The 27024-nt window shown below is 38.6% G+C and overlaps 3 protein-coding genes across 6 annotated transcripts; all 3 read left to right on the forward strand.

Annotated features, from left to right (window-relative positions):
* Positions 1–120: 120 nt before the first annotated feature.
* hoxd4a (homeobox D4a) lies at positions 121–1347 on the forward strand. The gene is made up of 2 exons (XM_078404552.1): positions 121–586; positions 1037–1347. Exons 1-2 carry the CDS (start codon positions 175–177, stop codon positions 1345–1347), a joined length of 723 nt encoding a protein of 240 aa, XP_078260678.1. The 5' UTR covers positions 121–174.
* Positions 1348–18849: 17502 nt separating this feature from the next.
* Positions 18850–21848, forward strand: hoxd3a (homeobox D3a). Of its 4 annotated transcripts, none has more exons than XM_078404553.1 (2): positions 18850–19333; positions 21100–21848. In XM_078404553.1, the coding sequence occupies exons 1-2, from the start codon at positions 18850–18852 to the stop codon at positions 21846–21848; spliced, it is 1233 nt and encodes a 410-aa protein (XP_078260679.1). The 4 variants fall into 4 exon arrangements, with proteins under 4 accessions (XP_078260679.1, XP_078260680.1, XP_078260682.1 ...); XM_078404554.1 differs by having other exon boundaries at positions 18898–19333; positions 21103–21848; XM_078404556.1 differs by having other exon boundaries at positions 18898–19329; positions 21114–21848.
* A 3046-nt stretch (positions 21849–24894) lies between these two features.
* Positions 24895–26323, forward strand: LOC144596310 (homeobox protein Hox-A2-like). Its single transcript, XM_078404558.1, has 2 exons — positions 24895–25240; positions 25593–26323. The coding sequence occupies exons 1-2, from the start codon at positions 24895–24897 to the stop codon at positions 26321–26323; spliced, it is 1077 nt and encodes a 358-aa protein (XP_078260684.1).
* The last annotated feature ends 701 nt before the right edge of the window (positions 26324–27024 follow it).

The following is a 27024-nucleotide window of genomic DNA, read 5'->3' on the forward strand; positions in this document are numbered from 1 at the left end:
GTAAAATTTGTCATTAGCTGTTTCCTTATCCGGGAATCGGGCCCAGCCCCGTCATTGGCTCGTATAGTCACATGGGTGACTAACTTTATTCAGTTGACAGCAAGTAGGAGGGCTTTATGGAACGGGAAAAAAGACAACTCGAGAAAAATTAGTATTTTCCACCTTCAGAAATTAATGACCATGAGTTCGTATTTGATGAAGTCTAAATATGTGGATCCCAAATTTCCTCCTTGCGAGGAATACTCGCAAAATAACTACATACCTGACCACTGTTCAGAGTATTACAGCCAGCCGCAGGACATTGATTTTCAGCACCAAGGAGTCTATCCACGGTCAAACTACAGCGGCCAGTCGTACAGCTGCAGCAACGCTCGGGGCTCTCCGGTGCAGCAGAGGGGTCATGTGCAGGCACAGCCCGCTTCTCAGAACCACCTCTCAGCCCAGGGGGAGCCCGTTGCACCGCTCCAAGTGTCCATAGCCCGGCCTTGCAACCAGCAGCAACACAATACAAAGAATCAAAACGGCACAGCAGCCAAACAGCCAGCGGTGGTTTATCCTTGGATGAAGAAAGTCCACGTTAACACGGGTAAGGTCCACTTTTTAGTCACCCCCACCCCCCCCCCATCCCCACCCTCCTCACCACCCCCACCCCCTCCGCCATCGCCACCCCTAGCAAATATTTGTGACCCATTGGTATCGATCTACCGTAAATAACTCCTTCAAAGGAGGATTTATGAGCGGTTTTTAAAAAGACCGGCAATTACACCCATCATAAATTTTTATTGCTGAGGAAATAGGCCGCTGGCCATGTGGTTGGGTCCATGTGAAAACTCGAGCCTGGGAGTAACAGGGACATGTTATATCTCCGTTTCGTCAACAACTTTAAAGTGATCCTTGACAATAATAGATATTTGGACTTTTTAACCGGGCCAGAGCGGGAGGGGTGCAATGTGTGCGAGGACTGTGGAATGGAGGCGGCTGACAAAGTTTATTTGCAAATTTGAATGCTTTTTAAAAAAATTGTCTTGTTTTTCAGTGAATCCTAATTACACTGGAGGGGAACCCAAACGTTCACGAACTGCCTACACAAGGCAGCAGGTCTTAGAACTGGAGAAGGAATTCCATTTTAACAGGTATCTGACAAGACGACGTCGTATTGAAATAGCCCACACGTTGTGTCTTTCCGAACGCCAGATCAAAATTTGGTTTCAGAACCGAAGGATGAAGTGGAAAAAGGATCACAAATTGCCGAACACTAAGACCAGATCGTCCAGTTCTTCTTCTGCTTCCAGTCAACAGTCACAAACTGTTTCCAAGGACCAACAAACAGACCTCACAAGTTTATAGAACAACACCTCATAAGTGGTTCTCTGTGTATATAATGAGACATTTCCAGGCAGAAATTGCATGTACCGATAACATGGCTTGTAGGTGCTTTCTTGGTGCTTTTTTTCGGGCATTGAAGCGACCTTATCATATACAGTCACCTTGTTCTTAAACATAAGAATTGAGACAAAAGGGGTAAAGTTATCTTAGCTCCAATAGAAACGATTGCGACTCTAGTAAGTAGCTGTTCTTGCCATACAACACATCTTAGTAACTTCAGTAAGTGCAAAGTACTAGGTCATGGAGACATGGTGATGTATACAGTCCAGGAAGGTACATGTATAGTCTGCTAGCATGAAATTGAAAGGCTGCGACGCTTGTTCGTGGTCTTTTTTATTTTATAATGAAGGCACAGCGATTTGATGTGGTAATTTCTTATTTCCACGGCTATTTTGCTCGTAATGTGTATTTTTGCGACCCCATCTCTTTGTGTATATTGTGTTGATATTCGAGATTTATAGTGATCAGGAATTAGACAGTGTTTTGTGGTTTCTTTATTTAAAATAAGAGAATGGTATTTGTATTGTGCTGCTGAATGGATTATTGTTACAATGCAAGATAGCATACATTTTTATGTTCAAGAATGATACCAAAATTCGTACGTACTACTAAAGTTCGAAAATAAATTAGTAGTAACAAGCTGAATCGCGTGAGTAGTTTTCCTTTTTGGTATCTGTTTGTGTTCTTCACATCACTACAGCTGGCGTCGCGACGCTGTCGTGAACAAATGCCACGAAAAGAGGCACTGCACACCCTTTCTCAGTAAGAAAGCAAAGTGCCAAAATAACTGTGATCAATATCAAATACCCACAGCAGCAACCAATGTTGCCCCGTACGAGGTTTCTGAGGGATAAAAGTGCTAAGTGGAATATTGCAGCAGTACTTTGTGTTCAAGGTGCTTGTTAAACTCTGTTTCTCGGTTTGTTGGTTGATAAATGAGTAAGCTGGTTACACCAATCTGTGAACGTTTAGTATTACAAGTGGGAATGTGTTTCCTTTCGATTTTTTTCCAGGACGGATGAGCGAACAACAATACGACAAGGTACACAGTTTAGAACCAGCAAACGGCTGCACAGAGGATATTTTGTTTTGTAAAGAGCCTGTTCGTTTTCTCAATCTATTAATCTGCAGAGGCACATGGGTGGTTGATTTAGAGGGGCAAATACAATAGCCGAGAACCTCCTCAATTGGGGAATTTACACCTAAACACAAATGGCTGGAGATTCTTGTTTCTGCTTGTTAGACGGAAGCGAATGTTATGAAGCGAGTTTTAACTTCCTGAAATATAAGATTCCCTGTCCCGTGCCAACATTCTCACGATATCAATCAGTGGCACGCTGGGATGTAATCGAGATTTCGCACTTAGTTCCTTTATGTAATGCCTTAAAACAGCCATTCATAGCATGATATCCAGATGTTTTAAACAGAATAAAGTCTCCGCTGCTTTACGCAGGAAATGCTCTCTAGATGTTTTGATGTTCCTACTTGCTGCTTCGATTACGCTGTAACTCTTGAACTAAAAGAGTGTATCAATTAAACCTAGGGTTTCTAGGAATATTTAATGTATGTTTTTGAGGAAACATGCAATCGTTGGATAACCATTCCCACATAAAAGGGTAGTTATTTGTGATTTGCGATAGGCTTGAAAGTAAAGATAGGGGACGATGGTGTATCCAGATCTGTGAGTACAATTGAAGGATATTTCCTCATACTTTGCTTTAAATTGCGGTCAAAATAGGCGAATTAAATTTAGGTTATTTCATGTATTTTACCTGAAACGTTGGGATTATATTAAAATATGTCGAGTTTCCGCTATATTGCCTCTCATTTCTGAAGCTACTGGCAGAAATGTATACAAAGGGATAGAGTCCGATGGGGTTCGCGTTATTGTGCTATCTCCTCTTCCAAAAGGAGACACAACTCAAAAGAGCGCTCAGCAAACTATCCTTCGCTATCACACCGCAATTTTAATAAGTAACCAAATATCCGCCGATGCAAAAGCAAGAAAAATCATTTGCTCAGAATTTCTTCTTCAATCAGATTTTGTTGCATTCAACAACAAAAGAAAGTTGGCGATGCCACTGTTTTCATGTCCCTTTCCTGCCCTGCAAGCTTGCAGCTGGCTTAGCTGGACATGGTCGGTTTGAAAAGGCGAATTCCTTGATTCTTTTGTTCTTTATAGGGGAAGCCGTGTAGTTCTCAGACTTGCACATGACATTACTATAATATATCCACGTCTTGATATTATAAATGAGTGATATTCTCTATTCCATTTAAATCATTGTTTCCATTACAAAACCCTACGGTTCACGCTTAGCAAAGATGTCCTTTTCTGACGCCTTCATGTTGAGAAGCTGAAAAGGTATTTTACTGAAGTTCGGCTAAACTGTAGAAACAGGTTCAGCAAGAGGACAAATTTTCTATTCGATTAGCTGTATTTCAGCCTGGAGGACTGACCTCTAAACCCTTGACCTTTTGGACTCAATCCCACCCTTTGCCTTTTCTATCTGTTTTAACACAGACACTATCTAGTCAAAGCAAAGTGAAATAAGTTCTCATGTATGAACTATTCCAATTTCTGCAACTGGTAAATTGTGCATCCATTCAATGGAAGTGCGGGTTGCCCTCTCTGCCCGGTGCCACCAAACTCCACTTTTCTTTGGTCTTCAGACCTTTACAAAACTGACATTTTAGCTTTTGATTCCACATTATCTCTGATGAGGATTTTAGAAGCAGCTGATTCATTTAGTTTCGATATTCGCTTAATTCGCGTCTTGCGCTTTTTCTTTGCTTGAAGAATAAACCGTGTTCAGAAGCGCATCCATATATTTACCATATATTGCATCCGAGATCAGCACAACATCCTTTCCGTGCAGAATGGCAAGAAAAAAAGGCCATCTCAGCGCATTCATTTGCTTGCATAAAATACTCGGAATCGTGATATAACATTTGCATCGAACATAGTTTTATCAATTCAGTCTATTAAACTACCTAAAACCTGTGACAAAACACATAAGAGAAAAAAAAATGCAGAATGAAACGAGAGTCACGCATTGCAAATAATTCTATTCTCAACCACAATCGCATCCCCATAATGGATAAAAGTCCGCATAATTTCGTCATTATTCAATTTTTAATTACAGAAGACACGTTTTTGACACGGAGTGGACACACATCCTATTGTGTTGGTGCTTCGGACTGATCCGTGTTAATGCTAATATATATCACATAATCAACCCGCTCCAAAAACCTTAACTTATTCCCCTCCCCCCGCCCCCCCTAAAAAAAAGCATCTCCCTCCATGAAAATTGAACACAATAGGTCCAGCCAGGTAAAATGAAATTTAAAGTATTTTCGTAAAGCTTGATCACTGACACTGAGATCCAATGAATGCGAGCAACCAAAATGAGCAGTAATTAATCAACTGTGTATATTGTATTTTCCTTGATACAATCTATAATGCTTAAGTATATATGTTAAAAGTAGCCCTAAGCAGCATATCCTTACACTTTAGTGCAACACCTATCTCCTTGAAAAGTAGCTCACTTTTAACTGGAGTCAGCACCAAGGTCAATTGATAATGTCTCACCTTCATTTAAGTATGTAATTTGTCGATATTTAACCCATCCAACCACACATATTAGTGCATGCACTGGCTACAATTTATAATTCAAAAGAGTTAAATTCAAAGGCTTAATTATTTCAGCTTCTTTCTCTATAGGATTTGTCAGATAAATACCTGGTACTCAAATGTAAGACGTCTAGAACATAAAAGTCAACAACATTATGATTTCTGAACTGTTGTATCATTCAAAATTCATAACGTCAGATGTGATATCAATCACAATCAATCAAATAATATATTTATATCAATGACTGCACAGCACAGCTCCCATAACCACATATTAACCTATATAAAGGCTTGTGTTTGTATACATGTATTTTTCTGTGCAGGAAAATATTTTTGTATGCAGTCATACAAGTACATATGTGTGTACACGTGAACAAGTATAGATATTTTAGTGCAAGCACTGGCATATATAGTCTTCCAGACATACAGATATATATGTGTGTGTGTGTATATATATATATATATACACACACTCTCACACACACACACACACACACACACACACACACACACACACACACACACACACACACACACACACACACACACACACACACACACACACACACACACACACACACACACACACATATCTGTATGTCTGGAAGACTATATATGCGTGGCTATGTGATGATCTGTAATGGATTAATGCATTCATATATATTTATGTTTATGTGCATCAAAGAGCTAAATGCATGGATAAACTCCACCACCTTTGATTAGTTTACTTCCCCAAATAGGCAAACATCTTAAAATGTAGTTTAATTGGACAAACCTTTAACAAACCAAAAACAAGGAATGTCCAATGTCTATATTTGTTATAAGTACTCCGCCGGTTGCTTCGATTCTAGTCTGGAACAAGAAACAGCTGAAAGGAAGGCAAAGAGTCAATGCGACCATGCCATAGGCTGGTCATTCAAAGTGGGACAAAGCTGATGCAGCCCATCGCTTCTAAACAGCCATATTTGTTGGTCTTTCCTTTTAGAATTATAAAATAGGTTTCCTAATCTGATGTTGCTCAGATGTTAAAGACTTTTGCATTTTGTGCCTATGTCCGTGAGAGGTGGTAAGATTTTATGTATCCTTTTATATTTGATTCGGCCACGTGATTTACTAAATAATTAATGCAGTACGTCCCGAAAGAAACACGGCGTCGTCATTAATCGGCCAAGCAAAGGACTCTATCACACTTGAAAAGTGAACAGATCCCAAGAATATTATATACAAATGGTCCGCTATCAGACTTTGCTGTTGTAGTTCGTTTCCAGAAACTGAAAAATGGAAGCTTGGTAGGTAAATAATTTTAGTTTTGTTTCTGGTAAGATAGCAAATGAATGTAACTGTCATATATATTTGATGAATAGCGCCCTTTGCTTCTTACTATGTGCTACCAGGCGAGAGTCATAAGTTGCAGTAGGCTGATATACTGACCTTCTATTCGGATTAGCTTTAACATTTTGGAGCAACTATGATAAACTTCAGGTGCAAAAAATTGTATCTGCTATATCTTGGAAGTGGGAGGTAAACATTAGTAAGACTGCTGTGGGATTATTATTAAGGCGTAGTTTTGTGTCATGAAATGGCGTAGATTTTACGGTTTAGTTGTGCTTTATTGCAAACAATGCCGGCTGTCATGGCATCTGCTGCCTATTTGTACACAGCGAAGTCGAGGCCTGAACTGATATTGAATACCACGAGTCATATATTTTGTGTTCTTTGAGACGTAATGGAAAGACTGTAAATGAGATTCAGCGAGAACAATTGCAGGTACTTACGTCAACAGAAAATATATTCATGGCCATTTCGTGCCTTATATTTTAGTCGATGCGTTGCTTTAAAAGATGAAACAAATGTTTCCTTTGAACCTACTGATTTGCTTTTACAGTTAATTAGTATTTATTTCTGACACTAGTGGACTAAAGGAGTATCCACAAACCTATAATTGTGCGCTAGACTCATTTAAAGAATAAATGGGAGTGATTGATATCCTGAACAATCATGGGTGCATTTTTCAGGTAATAAATGGACACAATTCTGATTTTCTGAATCTATGTGGGTGCTATGAACTGCATTAAAGTATGCTTTACATATATTATGAATAATGCGATGCAGTAAAGTACAAGTCTGATCTGGCTCTTTATTGTACGCTTTCTTTTTCCACACATTGACATGCAATGGTTTTACAACCACGGTGCAGATTAAAAGTGTATTATCAGTAAACATTTGCTGTTACAACACCGAGCAAAAATGTAAAACTTGCTGTGAAGTAGAGGGAAAGGAACCTGCAAACCGCAACATCATAATCAGCAGATAATGTTATCGTATATCACACCAATAAATATTATTCAATAACTGTAAATTACACTATAGGGTTTAGTGGCATGTTTTGACAGCTCCGTTCCTCCACCTCTCTCTAAAGGTGTAATTAAACTGTATAAATTGCCGTGGCAAATATAGATGTCTTTGAAAAAGGATTTTATTAAATTGATTGGAGATATTTTACAATATGAACCGCCGCATTTATTGCTTCCGTTGCTTTTGTCATAGCGCACTTCTGGAAATTGAATTTGTGCTGTAGTCACGTGTGAAAAGTCGACGTTCGTTTCCTTTTTAAATAAATTATGCATTAAAACAATAACCTATTAATTCAGTTATTCGCCGATGACAAATGCAACGCTGTTTTACTGATGACAAATCTGCGGTTGTGAAGCCAAGTTGTTTTTTAAACTCACTACAACTCAGTATTCCCTGCCCTTAAATTCTGATCCAGCAAAGAATCAGGCAGACAAGAATCAATGAAAACGGTTTAATTACAACTTTTTCATTAAATCGAAATAAAGTATTATGGTGTGGAGGGTCAACAACTTCCAACCCCGTTATAAATCACCAGTCGTAATTCCTGAAAGGGGGCAAGGCTGCCGAGGCCAGGCGAAGATTGTAAATCTCTCCCTTTTATTGCTCTATGAACATATGCTGTGATCGAAGACGTCTTCGAACCTCCGTTTGATTATATTCCTCGTAAAGCCCGGTTCTCACAGTGGCAGGCATTAGCACTTAGTTGGGTTTTTTCTCTTAAGTTTCCTCATAAAATTACCAGCGAAAGCATAAAATGGTCTATTTACATTTGTGGGGTCGAACATAATATAATACGAGCTATTTCAAAGTCCCAAGTATTGTTAATGGTGCAAAGGTTTAATTCTCTTTACAAATTCACATAGCATAGTCTTCATTTTATGAACGGTGGTCAGAAGATAAAGAATGGAACTTGCTCAGCACAGCTTTGGTGGAGGAAAGTGATTCTTTAGCTAAACAGTGAGATGTAACCGTTTTATTTCCTTTTAAATAATTTATAATGCAGTAATTGCAAAGCAATATTTCTATAACGACCTTATAGAGCCACAGAGGGTAAAGTAATTTAGATAAATGTTGCGTTAAGCCAGCACTAGGTGCAATAAGGTCATGCATTACTGTCAATAGAAATGTTTTTTATTGCGATTAAATTACAGACAAATGTTTTAGAGGTTAAAATAGTTTCTCGTAACATTTAAGAGAAATATTAAGCAGTTCGATAAAATACAACTGAAAATTAATATTCCAGAACTAAAAACATTATAATTCAACAAAGCAATTGCAGGAGGGAAAGTACAAAATAAGATCAGAAGCTGAATGAATCATTTCCAGCGCTCAGTTCCCACCGGCTCCTGTGGTTTAAAATGCCTCGCCTGAAAGAGAAAGGGGAAAATCCCGCATTAGTTCCTGCTCTACCGACATCAATTTCACCATATGAATCTCCAGTTCAGAACGATGATTAATTTGTCCTCCCCGGAAAGAAAGTGGCTGAGAATGAACTTCGAGGAAATCTTATCTATTCGGAGCTTTATAATTTTAAGCCTCTTCTTAACTGCTTCATTGCCTATCCCGGATAAATAGGAAATCCCTATTCCTTTCCCGGACTGTTGTGAACACTTCACAATACGTGTCCAAACATTAGCTTATTTTGCCGCCATTGCTGAATTTATCATTCCATGCTCATGTCTTGAGATCAATTTATAAATCATGCTTAAAAAAATTCTAAAATATTTCACACTGAGACAAGTAATTTATGTCAATGCTTTGCCTCGGTTACATTTATTTACGAAATTTGATCCGACAAAAGCAAAAATCCTTATTTTAAATGTTGAAGAAAGCAATGCAATAATTAGTTAAACGCACCGGGAAAAAATAATGGTGTACAATAAAATAGCCCCCAAGACGGCGAAATAGCAATAACATACAAATCTATTGTTCATTTTGGTAAACGTGCTACCGCTCGGAAAAACGATGCCAGTGAAGTCTAACTTTACTATCCTTTTTCAAGTAGGGGGTCAGAATATTATCTTTTTCATTTAACTCCCCATTAGTGTTCATGGAAGAAGTGACTCAAAGCTCCAAACCACCCATATTAAAGAGATGCTAGTGAGGTAACGCTGGCTTAAGTTACTGGCTCAATCAGAACAATCTGGTAACACAGATCACGTGAACAAATATGCCTGTATTTTAAGGCAGCGCCTATGTTTTCTGATTATAAAAGGTATCCGTTGTACTATAAAATTCATAAATGGCAACATTTTAAAAGGAATACATACCGGTTTGTAAACACCACTTTCTCGTTGATTGCTCGGTTATGAAATCTAGATTTAGATTTAAAGCAAAAACACCTCTGTACGCCGTTTTTATTGGTAGTTGTTTCTGAGACTGAAGCCATTTCTATCGGGAATACCGTCTGCTTTTCGTATCGAAATGTCTGTAAAGCTGCAAGATCTAGTTTAAGACAGCATTGGCTGCAGACAAACAGCCGAGAATATTATTCGCAGCTGCAGGCTGAGAGATTATGTTTGGGAAGCACAGATATGTGATAAATTGACACACAGGTAAGCAATCGTTTGATAAAATGCAACCTTTAGCAGTGAGTTTGCATAATCCCGGCATCAGAAGGGCATATTGTTCTTTCCAAATTGTATGAAATTCGAATACAAACGTGCATTGTTTCCATTTTAGTCGTAGATAAGAAAAATGATTTTGTAGCAAGGAAAGTCGATTTTAAGGAACATATTTGCTGTTTCACGAAAGTGAACCATTTGAGAAAGGTCAGATCGGGCAAACCAGAGCAGTCTCAGATTTGTCTTGTGGCTGTATTTTAGCTGATTCGGCAGTTTTATGTAAAATGAAAACGAAATAAAAAAGGCACAGAAACCCAGGGAACTTTCAAACTGTCACAAGCAAACTTAGATCGTAAATCACATTAATTTGTTGTCTCTAGCTTATCGTCAGGCTGCAGTCTTCCGTGATTTATGCGTTTCAGAAATATATTGCGGGCTAAAGTTATTGCAGCAGCCTGTATAAATTATTTCTCAATTAAGGTTATTGTCGTTCAAGGAAAACAATTTGTGAATTTCGAAGAACTTGGTATAACGGTATTTCAAATTTTATTAAGTACAAGATATCGAGTATTATTTTAACTTATAGCGGTCATGCCAGAGGACAGTCCCTGTAATTGATTAAATTCAATATTTTTGTAATTAAACACTTTAATTTTGGCCACTTCTTGTAAAAGATGAAACCGTCCTGTTTAGACCCCATTTGGAGCTGATTAGGCGACCATTCCATTGGAATGTAAACGTTAAATGTTAACGCAGTTTTCCCTTCCAGTTCTAGAAACGCATTCACTTACTGTTGTTAAATATGATGTATAATTCAACTGTATTGCTTTCTAGTCTTAAAATATAGAGTGCATTGTACTTTCCACTTTTAGACATGATACCGTAATGTAACGCAAGATGTTTTTTTTAATATGGATGTAACGTACGGTCAAAGGTGTTTGAATTTGCCATCTAAAAACACGCATTAAAATTGTAAACTGTTGTATTCATCGTTGTTGTTATGAAGGGAGGTCCATTATTTTCTTACGTCAATGTGTTTATGTGTATCTATTTGTGTGCATCTGGGGCATTTTCTCAGAATATCCACAGGTATTGTGTTTGATTCGTTGTGTATGTGTGTGAATTTGCGTGGTTGCGTGTGTGTGTGTGGGTGGGTGGATGTGTGTGTGTGTTTATGTGTGTGTGGGTTGGTGTCTGTGTGTGCGTGTATGGGTGGGTGGGTGTATGTGTATGTGTGTGTGTGTGTGAGAGAGAGAGAGAGAGAGAGAGAGAGAGGAGAGAGAGAGAAGAGAGAGAGAGAGAGAGAGGAGAGAGAGAGAGAGAGAGAGAGAGAGAGAGAGAGAGAGAGAGAGAGAGAGAGAGAGAGAGAGAGAGAAGAGAGAGAGAGAGAGAGAGAGAGAGAGAGAGAGAGAGAGAGGAGAGAGAGGAGAGAGAGAGAGAGAGGAGAGAGAGAGAGAGGGAGGGAGAGAGAGAGAGAGAGGAGAGAGAGAGAGAGAGAGAGAGAGGAGAGAGAGAGAGAGAGAGAGAGAGAGAGAGAGAGAGAGAGAGAGAGAGAGAGAGAGAGAGAGAGAGAGAGAGAGAGAGAGAGAGAGAGAGAGAACGCCCTCCGCTTCGGCCGGTTAAAAAACTTTTGACTGGAACATTTTTCATTGCTGCAAGCCTGGAAGCTGCCGGACTGCCATGTTAGTCAGCTAAATCCAATTACTGTGAGTAGCATTTCATTTTGCTCGATGGGACCAACTCACTTATAACTTCACCTAAAATTTCAATAAACCTCTCCTCAGCTCTTGCCATGGTAAATATCAACGTCTGTCTGATAGTCTACCCTTCAACTTTTCATCTCTGAACAAAGTCGAAAACTTTTTCAGGCCCCAGTACAGTAGCTGCCTTGGACAGAACTACACTCGGCTACATTATGTTCTGGTAGGCAGTACAACTAATAAGCACATCACTATTCTCGACTCCCCCCCCTCCCCCCCACACCCCCCACCCCCCCACCCCCTGCAAACCTAGTCTAGCAATTTTGTAAAGTGAGAGAAAGTTTTCAAACTTTTCCGTGTATTCTTTCCACTTTACATGATTAGATTGCCTGTAAGGTTCTCGGGCCGTAATAGTAGAGCTCGCTCGCACTTGTGCGAAATTAGTAAGCAAGATGATAAAAAACTTACCGCTTAGACCTCGCTCGGGCACATTTATCAAAACCACCTGAAAGTAACCAATAGTTTAAAGTTTGAGCAGCTTACTGGTTCCTTGGAAAGTGGGCGAGTTTACTCTGCAAATACTTACTTCCAGTGATTACAGAGAAATAAAAGCTTATAAATTGACGTGTGGCCACGTGAATACATTACACATATTAGGGTGGGAGGCATTGGATCCAGGACCTAATGCCTTGGCGACTGTGATTTGGATCCTCTTCTAACTTCAAATTATATCGACACAAGTTGGTGAGGCTAGTTTGTAAGGTGCTGCGTCTTACTAGGATTAAGGAGGGAGAGGGAAACCATGGTGAAGTTGTGTGATGGGCTGTATTGTGAGCTAGTGGAGGCGCTTCCGTTGGTTGTTCATTAAGTGGTGAGTTATTGCTGTACATGCCAAAGGTCATTTCAAAGGCTTATGACTCTTACATTTTGTCAGCTAATGACTGGGATTTCTTTATGCATTTGATCTGCCACAGTTGCTGCTTTTTTCCTTAAATTTAGTTCTAAATTGAAGCATGCATTTTAAATTGATATAAAATTTAGTGGTACAATTTCTGCATGTCTTCAGCTTCGGCGTATGTTCTATCTGCCTCTTTCACTGGAATTTGGAGTCTATTTGGAGGCTCCAGCAGTGCACTGTTAATGCATTTTAGTGACTTTTTGTATAACTAAGCTGTTTCTTGGCTTTATGAATATGCCCAATCGATATAAAATAATACGTACGTGATGTTTGGTATCCCAATGACAAAGCATAACCGTCTGTCAATATGATACATTATTCATGAGTTTTATATATGGCGCCAGGCTCCTTCTTGCAATCCTCCATATTTGTATTGTTTTGTGCATTTATGTTAAAATGTTCGACAACAGCGGCAGTATTCCCTCCTCAGTAAATACACGTAGATAAACATGAGCGGAATAGAAATAAATATCTAACTGAAGCATGCTGATATCGTCAGGTCGGTGTAGGTTAGACGAAGCTGAAAGACCACACGATACAAATTCGAGATTTTTATTCAGTACGTTGTTCAGGCCCAGCTTCTATTAAAGGGCCACCACAGATATATTTGTTCTCGTAAAGTGTACACATTCACCCTTCAGGCACAAAGCTCATTCTCTAATTGACAGTTTGGATCTGAAATGCTCAATGCTATCCCTAGATTTATCATTCTGCAATAACAATTTGAATTAGGAACACAGCTTGACTTAAATTATAGGTTATGGTATTCAAATCTTTATGAAGCAGTATATGTCAAATATCACCGCTCTAAAACAAAAATCTAATTCTGATCTTTACCGTCACCAAATCCCGTTAAACTCATTCTTTGACTTTCCAAAACAAAATAATCGAAAACGTGACTCCCGGTCAATTATCACACAACATTACAACCAATAACACTTTTGTTTATAATTTCTGAAGGGAAAAAAAATGATGCTTAGTTTATTTCTGGTTTCGTTTAAAAGCTAATCAAACGCATTCGTTATTTTATAAAAGCCCACAAAAAAACATTGTTTTATGTCTTCTTAATATCTTCTTAATAAAACATTCATTTAAAAAAAAATCTTCGCGGCCTGCTGCTTGTTGTTTTCTTTGATAGTATCCGGGGAGGTGGCCTGAAATATATGTGATATACAAAAATATTATTAATGCATTTGAAAAAAAACCCTGTAATTACATTCTCTTTCAGAACAAAGCCAGCGGCCTCTGGTCAATCAGGACAAATTCCAAATTCAATCCAAAGAAAAACAGACAGAAACATTGACTGTGGTGAGTTGTACGATTTTTGCTTTTTTACGCTTTGAACAATATTGCATTCGGTCTTGCTTTGGATTCTGTGGGTAACTGAGATTTGCCAATGGAGAAGTAGTTCGTGATTCGTAATGTTGTGCCATGGCCAGTAAAAAAACCATAAAACAGCAAAGAAACATGTTGTTTGAACAGGCAGGGACGCGATCTTTGAATTCACTTTGCAGATCACCAGCAGTTGCCGGCTATGAATCTATTTCTACTTTGTACAGGAAACATAAAGCTTAATTCTAAAAGTTGGGTTGCATCTATTGATACTTTACAAATGTAGATCATATAGGCCCACACTCGAGCTAATGGATTGAGAATAAGAGCAAAATGAACATTTGTTTAAGCTCACCACCTCACTGCTATTCTTAATACACAGAATGAGCGATGTTTGTAGTCAGTCTTTAAATCTGAGCCCGTTCCGTTAAGCCTGCCTGCAATAGCTATCTAGGAGAGAGATTTATGAAGTCTTGGAAAGTGATTCGTTCGAACTGTAATGTTGCTCCCCCACGCTCCCGCCCCCGTTACTATAGGTCCCATTCTATTGCTACATCGTTGCTTAAGCTTTCTCGTTAAAATTAAAATTGCAGCGTTGCTTTCATCAGTTTTTGTGCTTTTACATCTCTTATCATTCTTGGTTAACCAAAATACCTAGTTTATAATTCAATGAAATTACACGATGGGCTCATAAAATCAGATCATGAAGTAATTTTGATATGGGCCACATGATTCATGTAATCTTGGCAGTCTCCAGTACATGTATTTACCTACAGCAACGTAGGAAATAAAACGTTATAAAGATAAATTAAAGGGCGAATCGGGATTTATGTCTGTTTAATGGAATCTTTCTGACTGTCTATGTTGCTCTACCAGTGTCCTGGGTAGACTAACCAAATAATTTCAATTTAAATCCAAGTTTTTAAGTGTTGACGCTTCAGGGACCAGCCGCGGATTTGGTGTGGATTGCGTGATTCAACTTGAAATATGGGCCGAATTCCTTGTCAGAAATGATCCGCAGAATGTAAACACAATCAATGTCGTTACATTCCAAAAATAATCATCTTCCAGCGAGTAATCGCTGAGGGCAATACATATTTTCGTAGGAATTTTAACAAAACATATCCCAACGATTAAGCAATTTGTAGAAAAGCTACGGTTAAACTCACCACACAGTTTACACTGAATTCGCCCGCCAGTCACTAAGTATTACAAAACAAAAACATATTGGTTTTAAATTTCCCCCTTTTTTTCTGTCTTCATACCTGAAATCAAGTATTTGATTTCAAATGTGCTCCCGCTTGCATTTACCAAAGGCAAGTTTCAGATCCTCCACCTCCAGCCACGCGATTCTGCTACATGTGAAAAGTTTGTCACCAACAACGTAGTTAAAATTCTTGGAGGACTTCCAATGCCTTATATAAAATCCTGCAAGAACTGGCGAAACGCCTCGTAGGTAAGAAACTTGCGGAGTATGGACATTCTTTTTCTGTTCTTTCCTCCTACGCTCCATCTACTTTACACTTCTGAAGATACCAACTCTTTGGAAAGTGCCCCCCCCCCCTCCCCTTCCGTAGTGAAGAGTTTACGGTTATGGAACACGCTCCCATAAACATTGCGTAGCACATAATGACAGGTGCTTTGATATGCACTGTGAGGACTCTGCCTCTTAATAACATTAAATTGCTCACCCTTATGACATAGCTTTTAAATTCTTAGGGTACACTGTACTCTATTGATACGCGACTGAAAGTTAAAATAGACAGGAAATTAGTATTTCCTTGTTGTTTGGTTGATAAAACTGCTGGTCAGATGCCCGACCTTAAGCACATAAAACAGCATCAGAACGATTAAATAGTTGGTTAGAGCACATCGGCTACAGATTGGAAAAAACGTGACACATGGCGTGATTTTGATGTTTTCTTGCGGATCGAGTCATGTCACAAAAGTTTAATAAGACACCGCCCTCCACATGGGACTTGAGATTTTCGACAATGGGGAATGGAAATTTAGCTCATTGGCCTCCATCCGTTTCTGGAACAACACTGTTCCCTCCTTCGGTTTTCCAGTTTTCTTGAACTAACATTTTACACTTATGTCAACAAAAGACAGATCTAATAAGTTGCTGCTTTACATTTTCTGCCACGGGTTCCACGATTGTAGACCATGTATCTATGAATGCACCGAAAAAAGGTGATCGTCCATACCAAGGTGTTACTTATCAAAGCTCTGTATTAGGTGATGCAACCCTTGCATTTAGAAAACATGTAAGGTAAGAAAGATCTGAAAGATGAACGCAGAAACAGTTGACCATTGTCCAAATGATTTATGGCCCAAGGCTGCGATTTAGGTTCAAGCAGAGTTCACAAGCAGTTGGTATATCTGAGCCAGATTTCCTGCTTCACCACCGCCCCCCCCCCCCCACCCGCCCCACATTGCCCTTATATTAATGCTAATTTTGATTTTCTGAAGATAGTACTTCCAAATGCAATACAAACGTTAAGGCTGGTTGTGGCGGCGAAGGTTCAGAGCCCATGGCAGTAAACAGTTTGAGGTTACCTTCTTATCTCACACACATAACGCTGATTAGATGGGGAGACGGGGTGGGGCAAATAGAAATGTAATTTGATTTCAGATTTTAAAAAAGTCAAACAAAGACCAGAAATCTAATGCCAAATTTATTAAACTAAAATGGCGAGCATGGATACCACGGGAGAGCTGAGTAACAGAATACAATAAAGTATATGGAAATGCGTGAAAACGGGCAACGTAGAGCAGGAAAGAGGGGAAAAATGAATTGCTTTTTAAAAAAGAACAGCATAGATGTGTGCACGTGTGCCGAGTTTCTACATTGGAGGCCGCGGATCATAAACCTCATATTTCATTATAATGTCAGGTCGTGTATGGCTGAAGGCTTTTTTTCCAAATGAATAGAAAATCTATTTGTGACGTGATATAATAGCCAGATAAGTCATACGTCCAATATTTGTGACGGTTTATACAACAATGTTTTATTTAAATAGTTTTATAGACTAAGTATTATATTCAAAACTTAAATCCCAGGTCACTCATAATCGTGTTATGTTTCAACTTTATGCATTTTACAGCGATTTGTTTTAATGTGGTTTGTGACCATTTATTTCTGATCACACCTATAACCTTTAGTTTAATATATAACTTACGGCGGTCTAACCGGGAACTAGGCTCATCGCCTCAATCAAAGGGACTTGGTTTTATTGCTGACCATAACAACCAACCGCCCAACACTCCACCATCACCTCTCCGCACGCCCCCCACGCCTCTCACCGCCCAGTTCACTCAGACACCGGCCTTTTGGGAGGTTTTCTTACTACGTTAGGTTAATTCCGTTAAAAAAGGTTTTTGCCAAGAGTTTGCGATAAATTAAATATAATTAGCTTACTGATGCCGTTGCAAATGACTAAAGAATGTTTGTTTCATTGGCACTACGTTCGAGAGAAAGTACATGTATAAATATATATTTAAAATTTACATTATAAATTAAGATCTTTCAGTCTCTTTATCTGTAATATTGTTTATTTAGCCAGTTTCAAAAGTCTAACCTTCTTTGTCCGCAATCAGGTCCAGTATCAGAAACCGTCCGTTGACTTTAAAGTTGATACTTAATGCTATAAAATGCACTAATTCGCTGATTTTTGTTTCAGTTTTGCGCGCTTATCCGTTTATCTATTTTTCTATATGTTAGTATAAGTTATCCAATAGTATATTATTTCATAGACAGATGCTGGAAACAGCAGAGTGCAAATGTGAAATGCTGACTTAGTTATTTCTCTGTTTTAATTAGAACAAAGAGTTTGAATAGATGCTAGTTATACTTTAACTACAATGCCTATCCCTGTCAAAAAGCAAAACGTGTAACAGAAAGAAAAAAAATCGCTTAAAACAAACCTTTCTTACGTTGAAGAAAAAGAAGGCAACAATGGTGAGGGTACACTTCGCTGGTTTTTCAGGTTTTGGAACTGGTCCGATCCATCATGTCGTGTGTTACAGCGTCCGGGCCACAGAATAAAACGGTCTGTACCCACAGCAAATGCTGCAGGCAAATAAGTCGCCTGTGACTGTGGTTTTTTCGCTCTTTTTAAGAGGGGCCTTTTTGGTTCTCACCATTATAAAAATGGCCTCAATCAGTGAAGTCAACTGGAATAGCACTGTGTGTCCTACCGAAATCCACTCATATCAAGCATGGCAGGGGCATATCCAGCCTTCTGCAATTTCCATTCACTATAGGGATATTCAATAGGAAAATAGCAGAGCGTTTGTTTTTTTGGTTGGTTTCGACATGATGGGATGCATTTCAGATGGCAGAGCTCATCAGTTTTCTTAACATTCCTTTATAATATTATTTGGTAAATGAATGAAAATAGAGTCGTTATGAAAGGGTAGTTTGTCTGTGGTGGATCGTAGTAATTGGATAATGCCGTGTAATTCAAATAATAACAATTGAGAGCCGAAGAAGTGGAATGCAATTGTAATAATTTATATATAATTTGAATTATAAGCATTTTATATGGCTGGTGTAAATTATCACTAAGAGCTGGGTATACAAATTGAAACTAACTGCTTCCAACTCAGAAAAGCACCAACTCTTTCATCCATTAGACAATTATAATGATTTCCCTGAAATTGTCAAATAAAGTACTTTGGATTTCACCAACTTACTACTTGTCCCATGAAATAATAATTTTTAAAGTTGTAGGAGAGGAAATGAACAAATCTGTTAATGGCAGCAATGCCAAATGTTATTCATGAGATATTTTATTTTAGTTTATGCACTGAATTAATTATGATTCTGATGTTTCATTTTTATTTTGTTTTGTTTCACACCATCCAGGAACTTTGCATTCTGTCGATTGTGGTAAACACGCCGTGTGATCAAAGGTGTCAATGCTATTCGATAAGGGTGTCAAGACCCTGTCATTTCAAAATAGCGAGATGCAAAAAACAACTTATTATGACAACTCTGGAATATTTAGTGGTTACTCCTACCAAAAATCCAATACATACAACTACAGCTCTGGTCATCAACCCTACCCACCACCATTGGTTGATAATGATTATCCGAACTCAACGTGCCCAGTTCAGACATCCAGTGCCAGAGCCCAAACCCATAAGTCCACTGATATCAATGGCAGTTGTATGAGAACAAGCAGCAATCAAGGCACTGCCCAACTTCCAAGCATCAGTGAGCCACAACAACCACCTCCTTTGCCACCCTCGCCCAATGGAAGCAACACAGCGACTCAGAAAAGAACCAAGTCCATTCCAAATTCTTCCAGCAGTCCGGCTGCTACCCTGACCAAGCAAATCTTCCCGTGGATGAAAGAATCTCGTCAAAATATCAAGCAGAAAAACAACTGCACAGGTGCAGGTATCTTTCAGCAGTTTGTGCTTTTCTCAACTCTAATCTGCATGAAGCTTCTTAAAAATGGGGAGGTTTATCAAAGAATGTCACACGTGGGTGGGAGTAGCTTGCCAAAAATGTCACATGGAGGTGAGAGCACTTTCCTTCCATGTTGCAACCAATTGTTGAAAAGGGTAAAAGATTCATCCAGAGTTTTTAACAACATTGTATATATTTTTTGTATTTAGTAATCTATTTCATTCAGTAATGATGGACTCAAACTAAGATCCAGTTGAATAAATAGCATTTGCTGATATAATTAACTGAGAATGTAGATTGGCAGGAACTTACAAGAACATGTAAATGTTTCTGTTTTGTTGTCAAACATTGCATGGTGACATTCTACTTTGTGCAATGATTGGAAATTGCTCAAATAATTCCTCTAACAAAATATATAAATGGAAGGATTCAACTTTTATTTGTTTTATATCTCCATCAATTTGAACAAATGTTAACATTTTACACTTACACTGATTCAGAATGCCTGAAAATTCAGACGGTTGAAAGCATTTGACCCAGTCAGAGTTAAATATATGTTTGCACTGGAAAACATACTTCTTATCCAAATAAGATTTTAATGACAACTCTAATTTGGTATCACTGTGCTTTAAATGGCAATAATTATATATGGTTTGATATATAGAACAAAATAAAATACATATCTAGGCTACTGGTCATTGCATCATTGCATCATACTTGGCAATGCACCTAACTTTTACTAACCAAACTATCCATAAAAAGGACCTTTCGTTTCCCTACAAATTATTTTCTTTAGAGTGGGTTAATTAGTTAACCCCAGTTTTCTGAAGAAGGGTCTCGACCCATTCCTTCTCCCCAGAGCTGCTACATGTCCCACTGAGTTTCTCCAGCTTTTTGTGTCTATTTTCAGACAGTTACCTTCACCAGACAGAATAATTGCAAGCTGGAACAACATGGCAGTCTTGTTCAGCAATATTCATGGTATTTTCTAAAGTGGCTATTCTCATTAAGATTAATTTTTTTGAAAGTCATATTTTGAGATTTCAATGGCATCATTGGCAGAATCTCCCAAAATTGCATTTGGAATTTCATGCAAATATTAGTGGTTAAACAATTTGCACTTACCGCACACACTCTCTGCAATGGGCCCAAGATAGTCCAAAGTTATTAACACATAGAATACTCTGGGACTGTTGCAAATTACTATATTTACTATGTGAGGTCATTATTATACTTCTAGATGGTCTGCTCTGGCAAAATGAAGAAGTTTAGAGGATTAAAGATGAGTTTTGTTCTGAATATATTAGTTTCAAGTTGGAGTAACTATATTACAGAGTTTATAGTCTAATTTACTTTAGTTTAGTTTAGTTTATTATTGCTACCTGTACTGAGGTACAAAACCTGTTTTTTTCCCCTGACTATATTAGTTTCAAGTTAGAGCAACGATATTGCAGAGTTCTTAGTTTAGTTTAGTTTAGTTTACTTTATTTTGCTTTAGTTTAGTTTAGTCCAGTTTATTTAGTTCAGTTTCGTTTATTATTGCCATGTGTACTGAGGTACAGTGGAAAGCTTTTTAGTTGTATACTATCCAGTCAATGAAAACCTCTATGTGATTATAATCGAGCCATCCACAGTGAACAGAGACAGGATGAAGGATATATCATGTCGTGCAAGATAAATTCCAATAAAGTTCTCTATGGAAAATGCATCTATGTATATTTATGTATAGGTATTAATATATTTTCATTCTGTAGGAGACAATTGTGAGGATAAAAGCCCACCAGGTCCAGCTTCCAAGAGAGTCCGTACTGCCTACACCAGTGCACAATTGGTTGAACTGGAAAAGGAGTTTCATTTTAATCGTTACTTGTGTCGTCCTCGCCGAGTTGAAATGGCAAATTTATTAAATCTAACTGAACGTCAGATAAAGATTTGGTTCCAGAACCGAAGAATGAAGTACAAAAAAGATCAAAAGGCCAAAGGGATCATGCACTCACCCGTTGGACAGTCTCCAGACAGAAGTCCTCTTTTAAATGCTCCAAATAATATTGGATTCTCAAACCAGCTCCCCACTGTCAACAGTTTAAATTATGAAACTCATTCTCCGACATCATTCGCCAAATCTCAGCAAAATATGTATGGCTTGGCTGCTTACACAGCACCTCTCAATAGCTGCTTACCCCAGCAGAAAAGGTACCCAGGCACAGAGTATGACCATCATACTATACAGGGCAATGGTAGCTTTGCCAACCATAATTTGCAAGGCAGCCCTGTGTTTGTAGGAGGAAACTTTGTTGATTCAATGCCAGCTTCTGGTCCAATGTTCAACCTTAGCCATCTTCCTCATCCTTCATCAGCCACTGTGGACTATAGCTGCGCTGCTCAAATAGCAGGCAATCACCACCATGGACCATGTGATCCTCATCCCACGTACACAGATCTGACTACTCATCACACAGCTCAGGGAAGAATTCAAGAAGCACCCAAATTAACGCATCTGTAACGGACTAGTATGGTCTGCCAAGCGATGCTACTTCGCTTTTTTATTACCTCATTTGTATCAGATATTCTCCTGCTATGAGACTGCCACAGTGTTTGTCAATCATTCATTTTCTATCCACCACCTTGCTTTTCTGTGTTTATTTAAGGGTCTACACATCAGCCATCCCTTTCAATAAGATCTTAGCATAATACAGAATGCAAATAGAGGAACACACAATTGCTTGAAATAGGTGCTTATGAAGGTAAGACATACAAAGTCAGTCTTCAGCAAACCCTTCTTAATGTGAATTTTAAAGACTATTATTCTAAACAGTCCACTTTGGTGGTATTTTGTCTGTAACTGTTCTTATTGCCCTGAACATCAGCTATGTGCTTTTCAGTAATGAACAAACTACATTCAACGTCATCGATATGTATTTATTATTTAAAGTCAATATAAAAAAAAGATTTTTCTATCACTTATTTATCCTTGTCTTAATGTATTTATGTGAAATTTATAGAGCTTATACAATCTGACTTTGACCTGTTTGATCCATGTCTGTTACAATCATATTTCTCCTCTTTAGTAAACCTGGGTTTAAACTAGATGAGAGGATAGTTTCTTGAGCAGTTGTATCAGTGGCTGGTGTTTGTAGATTATGTAAGGATTATCTCTGAAAGCAAATTGTAAGTTATGACTGTAGTAAATCAGAGAAAATGTGACACCACAGGATAGACAACACATTTCTATAAGAATACTTTATTTCAACTGTCTGGTGCTATTTCAACAGATATTTAGAATAAAACGGTGTTCTTTGAACAAACATGTAGCCCTCATTTATGGTTGCACTACACTACCTTTGTGCCTCGCCATCTTGTCTCCGTACTTCCCATTCACACACTACAAGCTGACTACAGTCAAAGGTTGGGATCTGAGCTGTTTGTGCCGAGCTGCTTTCCCTGTGCTTTTAGGAATTTAAAAAAGAGACTATAATGTTCAAATGCGACATCATGGGGCAAATATGACTTTTTGTTTCACCCAGAAATGTAATGTTGCTGCATTCAAAAGAAACGTTAAGAGACGGACACAGAAAATAACAACGTGGAAATAGAAATAATGGAAGAAAGGAGGATAAAAATGTGACAAAACAACAGTAGAATGTAACTAGAGCGAAAAATAATGTCTATAATGATATCTTGATGAAAACTATCCCTTGTTTTACTTTTCCTAAAAATCAAGCATTTGTGCCACATTAAATATTTCCATTGTATAGATTTGAAGATAAAGTTAATTTCACTGCAATTCAAGTATAACCCTCATTTTCACATAATTAATGTACAGAATGTGACTGTGTTAGGGAGGCGGCGGTGGTTGTCTGCTACATCCAATGCTGCCCGGGTCAGTTGGCCCAGTGCTGAGCTGGGCAGCGAGTGCCGGCGGGAGCCGTGTGAGCTCCCGGCCGTTGGCTGCCGTCTCTGTCCACACCAGTCACCCGCAACCCCGACCCACGCACCGCCATCTTGTTCACAGCTCAGCGGGGCCGTTGTAATCCCCCCCAGCAACAAAGATATCCCCCAGGCAGTGAAAAGGTGCATATCCCTATAAGGTGCAAATAAACGGTTTACCTTCCAAGTTTGAAATCGCCAGCACTTTGAGGAATGACAGCAAACCAACAATCTAGTGTAGAATATTGCAATAAAGCCAGTATAGGACTTTAAATCCTCTCTTAATTTAATTAAACTCGTTTAATTTCTTTCATTATAAAACGTCTAATGCCAAAGCTAATGCTGGATGTGGGTACAATGCAGATTGTAATGCACAACAAACAGCTCCTCGGCGGCTTTTGGTCGTCATTAACGCCAACGCTGAAAAGGGATCCTTCAGCCTTGTTTTCTTATTAAGCCACCCACACGTTAAAAAATTCCAAATGTTGTCTTTCTAGCAGAAAGGAGTAAGTCACCCACTCACTCACTCACTCCACCTATTCCCGAAAGCCAATGCGAATTCACTGGAATAACACACATAAATGTAATGTTGCATTTCGACTGTTTTTTGGAGCTGGAAACGTTCTGTGAATGTGTGTGGGGGAAAAAATAACAAATATTGTGCTTACTAATTTGCCAATAATGTATTGCAGAATGCGCAGCCTGGGGGTTGAAGTGGCAAATAATTTACAAATATTGTTACAAAATGTGGAAAGTTAGTAAATCGCGACAGCTGTATTCAGAGAGAGTCTCCGAGATGTTACTTCAGGAAGATTTAAAGAAATGGCTTGTGGGTGTTTATGAATGCAACAAATAACATATGAACGGGAGTTGTTTGCAAACAGAGTGTGCTGCTCCAGATGGGTAAGTTGGATGGTGCTTGTTGAGACTGCAGACACCGAATAAATTGCACGATTAAAACAATTTCTAATGGCCCAAAGGGGAAAATGAAAGTAAAGCTACAACTGTTTACCATGCTAGTTTATATTCATGGTAAAATCCAGAGTGTGTCTGAAAGTAATTCTCCTGTTTGCCTTTGCCAACTCCAGCTGTCCAGGGTCCTGCTTCACCACAGCTTGTGTCCATTATTCTATAAGGAAGAGTCTTGCGATCTTTGTCAGAGCTCGGAAGATTAATTGATTTGTCGTTTATTACTCGACTCCATACATTTGCTGGCAGGACTCGACTCAAATGTTCCTTTTCTGCTCCATGAAACAGCCACACACCAAGAGAAGAATATTTTGTCATCCCTGCATTTCTTACTTGACAAACCCGCTTCTTCACTGCCCAACCCGACATGATATGACCTGCAAAAGGCAGAGGAAATGTTACCTACACATTCGTGTATTTTATTTCAGAAGCGTTGAGAAAGCCGGTCTTATTTTCCACTCTTGCCATTGGTTCAGGCGATCATGTGACGATAAAATCAGCCTCATCTCAACGTCGGGACCGGCTATTCAATAGACATAGTTTAATAATAGCACAGTCCCTTAGCGTTTGCAATCAGTATATTTTATAAATATACTTTTTTTTCAAAATAATTGTCAAATAAGCAATTTTCCACCGATTCTCCCCGAGCAGAAATGAACAGCGAATTTGAGCGAGAGGTTGGTTTTATCAATAGTGAGCCATCGCTTGCCGAGTGCCTGCCATCCTTGCCTCCTGTAAGCGAGACATTTCAAAGTTCATCAATCAAGAACTCGACGCTTTCACATTCGACACTGATTCCTCCTCCTTTTGAGCACAGCTTCTGCAGCTTGGACCCTGGTAACACACACCAAAATGGGAAAACCCACACTTCAAAAGGCATTGGTCGGTCCACGTTAAGGGACAAACCTCTGGAATACCCGTGGATGAGAGAGAAGAAAAACCACAAGAAAAAAACTATCCCCGCGCCAGGATCAGTTTCGTCTTGTTCTTCCAATGAAGGTCGGGTCAATAATATTTACTTGTATTTTAGTTTTATTTTGGAGTTCAGTGGTAGTGGTTATTTTCAAATTAAAGGTAAATTCTGAACCAGAAACTAAGGTTTAATTGTCTGAAAGGTGTCATGCCTATAAAATGCTCATCCCTTCTCTTAACAGCATTCAGAAAGTCAAGCTCTTCTGATCGTGTGTGCTTACCAATAGCTGGACTATACTACAATATGTATTATCTCTCTATTGCTTTGCTTGGCCATTAATGGAAACATTCGGTGGCACGGAGACGGCCATTTTATGTTGCTGGATTATTTGGTTTAAAATTATGATGATTTATCGAAACTTTTCTTTGTTTGTTACAGAAAATGAAGAGCTTAATGAGCCGGATAACGGGAGTCCTTATGACAGCTCCAGGAGACTACGAACCACTTACACTAACACTCAACTGTTGGAGCTTGAGAAGGAATTTCATTACAACAAATACCTTTGTAGACCACGGAGGGTAGAAATCGCAGCTCTCCTCGATTTAACAGAAAGGCAAGTCAAAGTCTGGTTTCAGAACAGACGCATGAAACACAAGAGACAAACTCGATTCAAACAAAGCCAAAATGCCGAATCAAAGCGCCATATTGCCAACAATGTTAATCAGAGTGGATTTTCCATGAGAAGTTTTGAGGCACCTATAAATAAATTTTTGAGTTCATTAGACAGTGAAAGTACGACAAAGCATGATGCCTGTGGTCTTACACATAAAGATACATTGAGCGATATCAGCAGAGATCTGCTCAGTGTTGTCCCCACTGAGGGATCGGAGAGCCATCCTTTCCCTCAGAGTTCAGATGAAACCGACTGCCTGCTGCCTATGCTGAAGAACTGCTCAGCTGGAACAAGCCCCAGTAGTCCGGAGAGCTTCAGTATCCCATCTCTGGAGGACTTAGACAAAATTACAATCGAACCCCGTCTAGATCTGCTGGAAGATTTACCTCATTTGTCTTTGTTGGAAAACGAAGACACGCTGGCTATTCCATCCAATGTTTTTGACTTTTTAAGTGACAATTTTAGTTCCACTGATTTGCAGCAATTGCATTTTTAGTTCGAATTTCAGCTTATTCATACACACTCTGCTGAGATACTCTAATGTGTGCTATCTCCAGCAACTACGAATTAATTGGAAAGTCGTGTCATTTAGTACGATCCTCTTGGTCCGAGGCATAATCAACTATGGACCTCAGTTCACACCAGCATTATGCCATGAATTTAAAAAAAGAGTTCAGAGAAAATTTAATGAAGTGCAAGAAATAAAATTATTTTCAATATTTTATTTTGAATAATATAAATACGTCGAATATTGCAGATATTCCAAAACTAATTACATGTTCTTAATAACAGATTATATATTAACTTTGTGTAAAAAAATCAACATAAAAATATGCAAGCAAGAATAAAATATAACATTTGACTATGTCCATCCTGACTGCCGATCACATCCAGCCCCATAGATGATCTGCGTCAGTCCAAAATCGAAATCAGCCACATTCCTAGAAAATAAAAGAAAAAAAATCAACCAGCAAGCAGACAAAATTAGCAATAATTGTGTTCTGGATGAATCGAAACTCACTATTTATGATAAAACAACTGCTCCCTGTAACAGAAAGATTGGTTGTTATAGAAACTACATTAATTATAAATCGTGGGAGCTCTTTTCCAGGCTTATGAATCTCAACATTTTTTTTTAAAATCAAGTTTTATACGTAACTAAAGGATCGATTTTTCAAGCTGCATTGTGGATCTTTA

The sequence above is a fragment of the Rhinoraja longicauda genome, chromosome 8 (assembly GCF_053455715.1).
Source record: "Rhinoraja longicauda isolate Sanriku21f chromosome 8, sRhiLon1.1, whole genome shotgun sequence".
NCBI classification, from domain to species: Eukaryota; Metazoa; Chordata; class Chondrichthyes; order Rajiformes; family Arhynchobatidae; genus Rhinoraja; species Rhinoraja longicauda.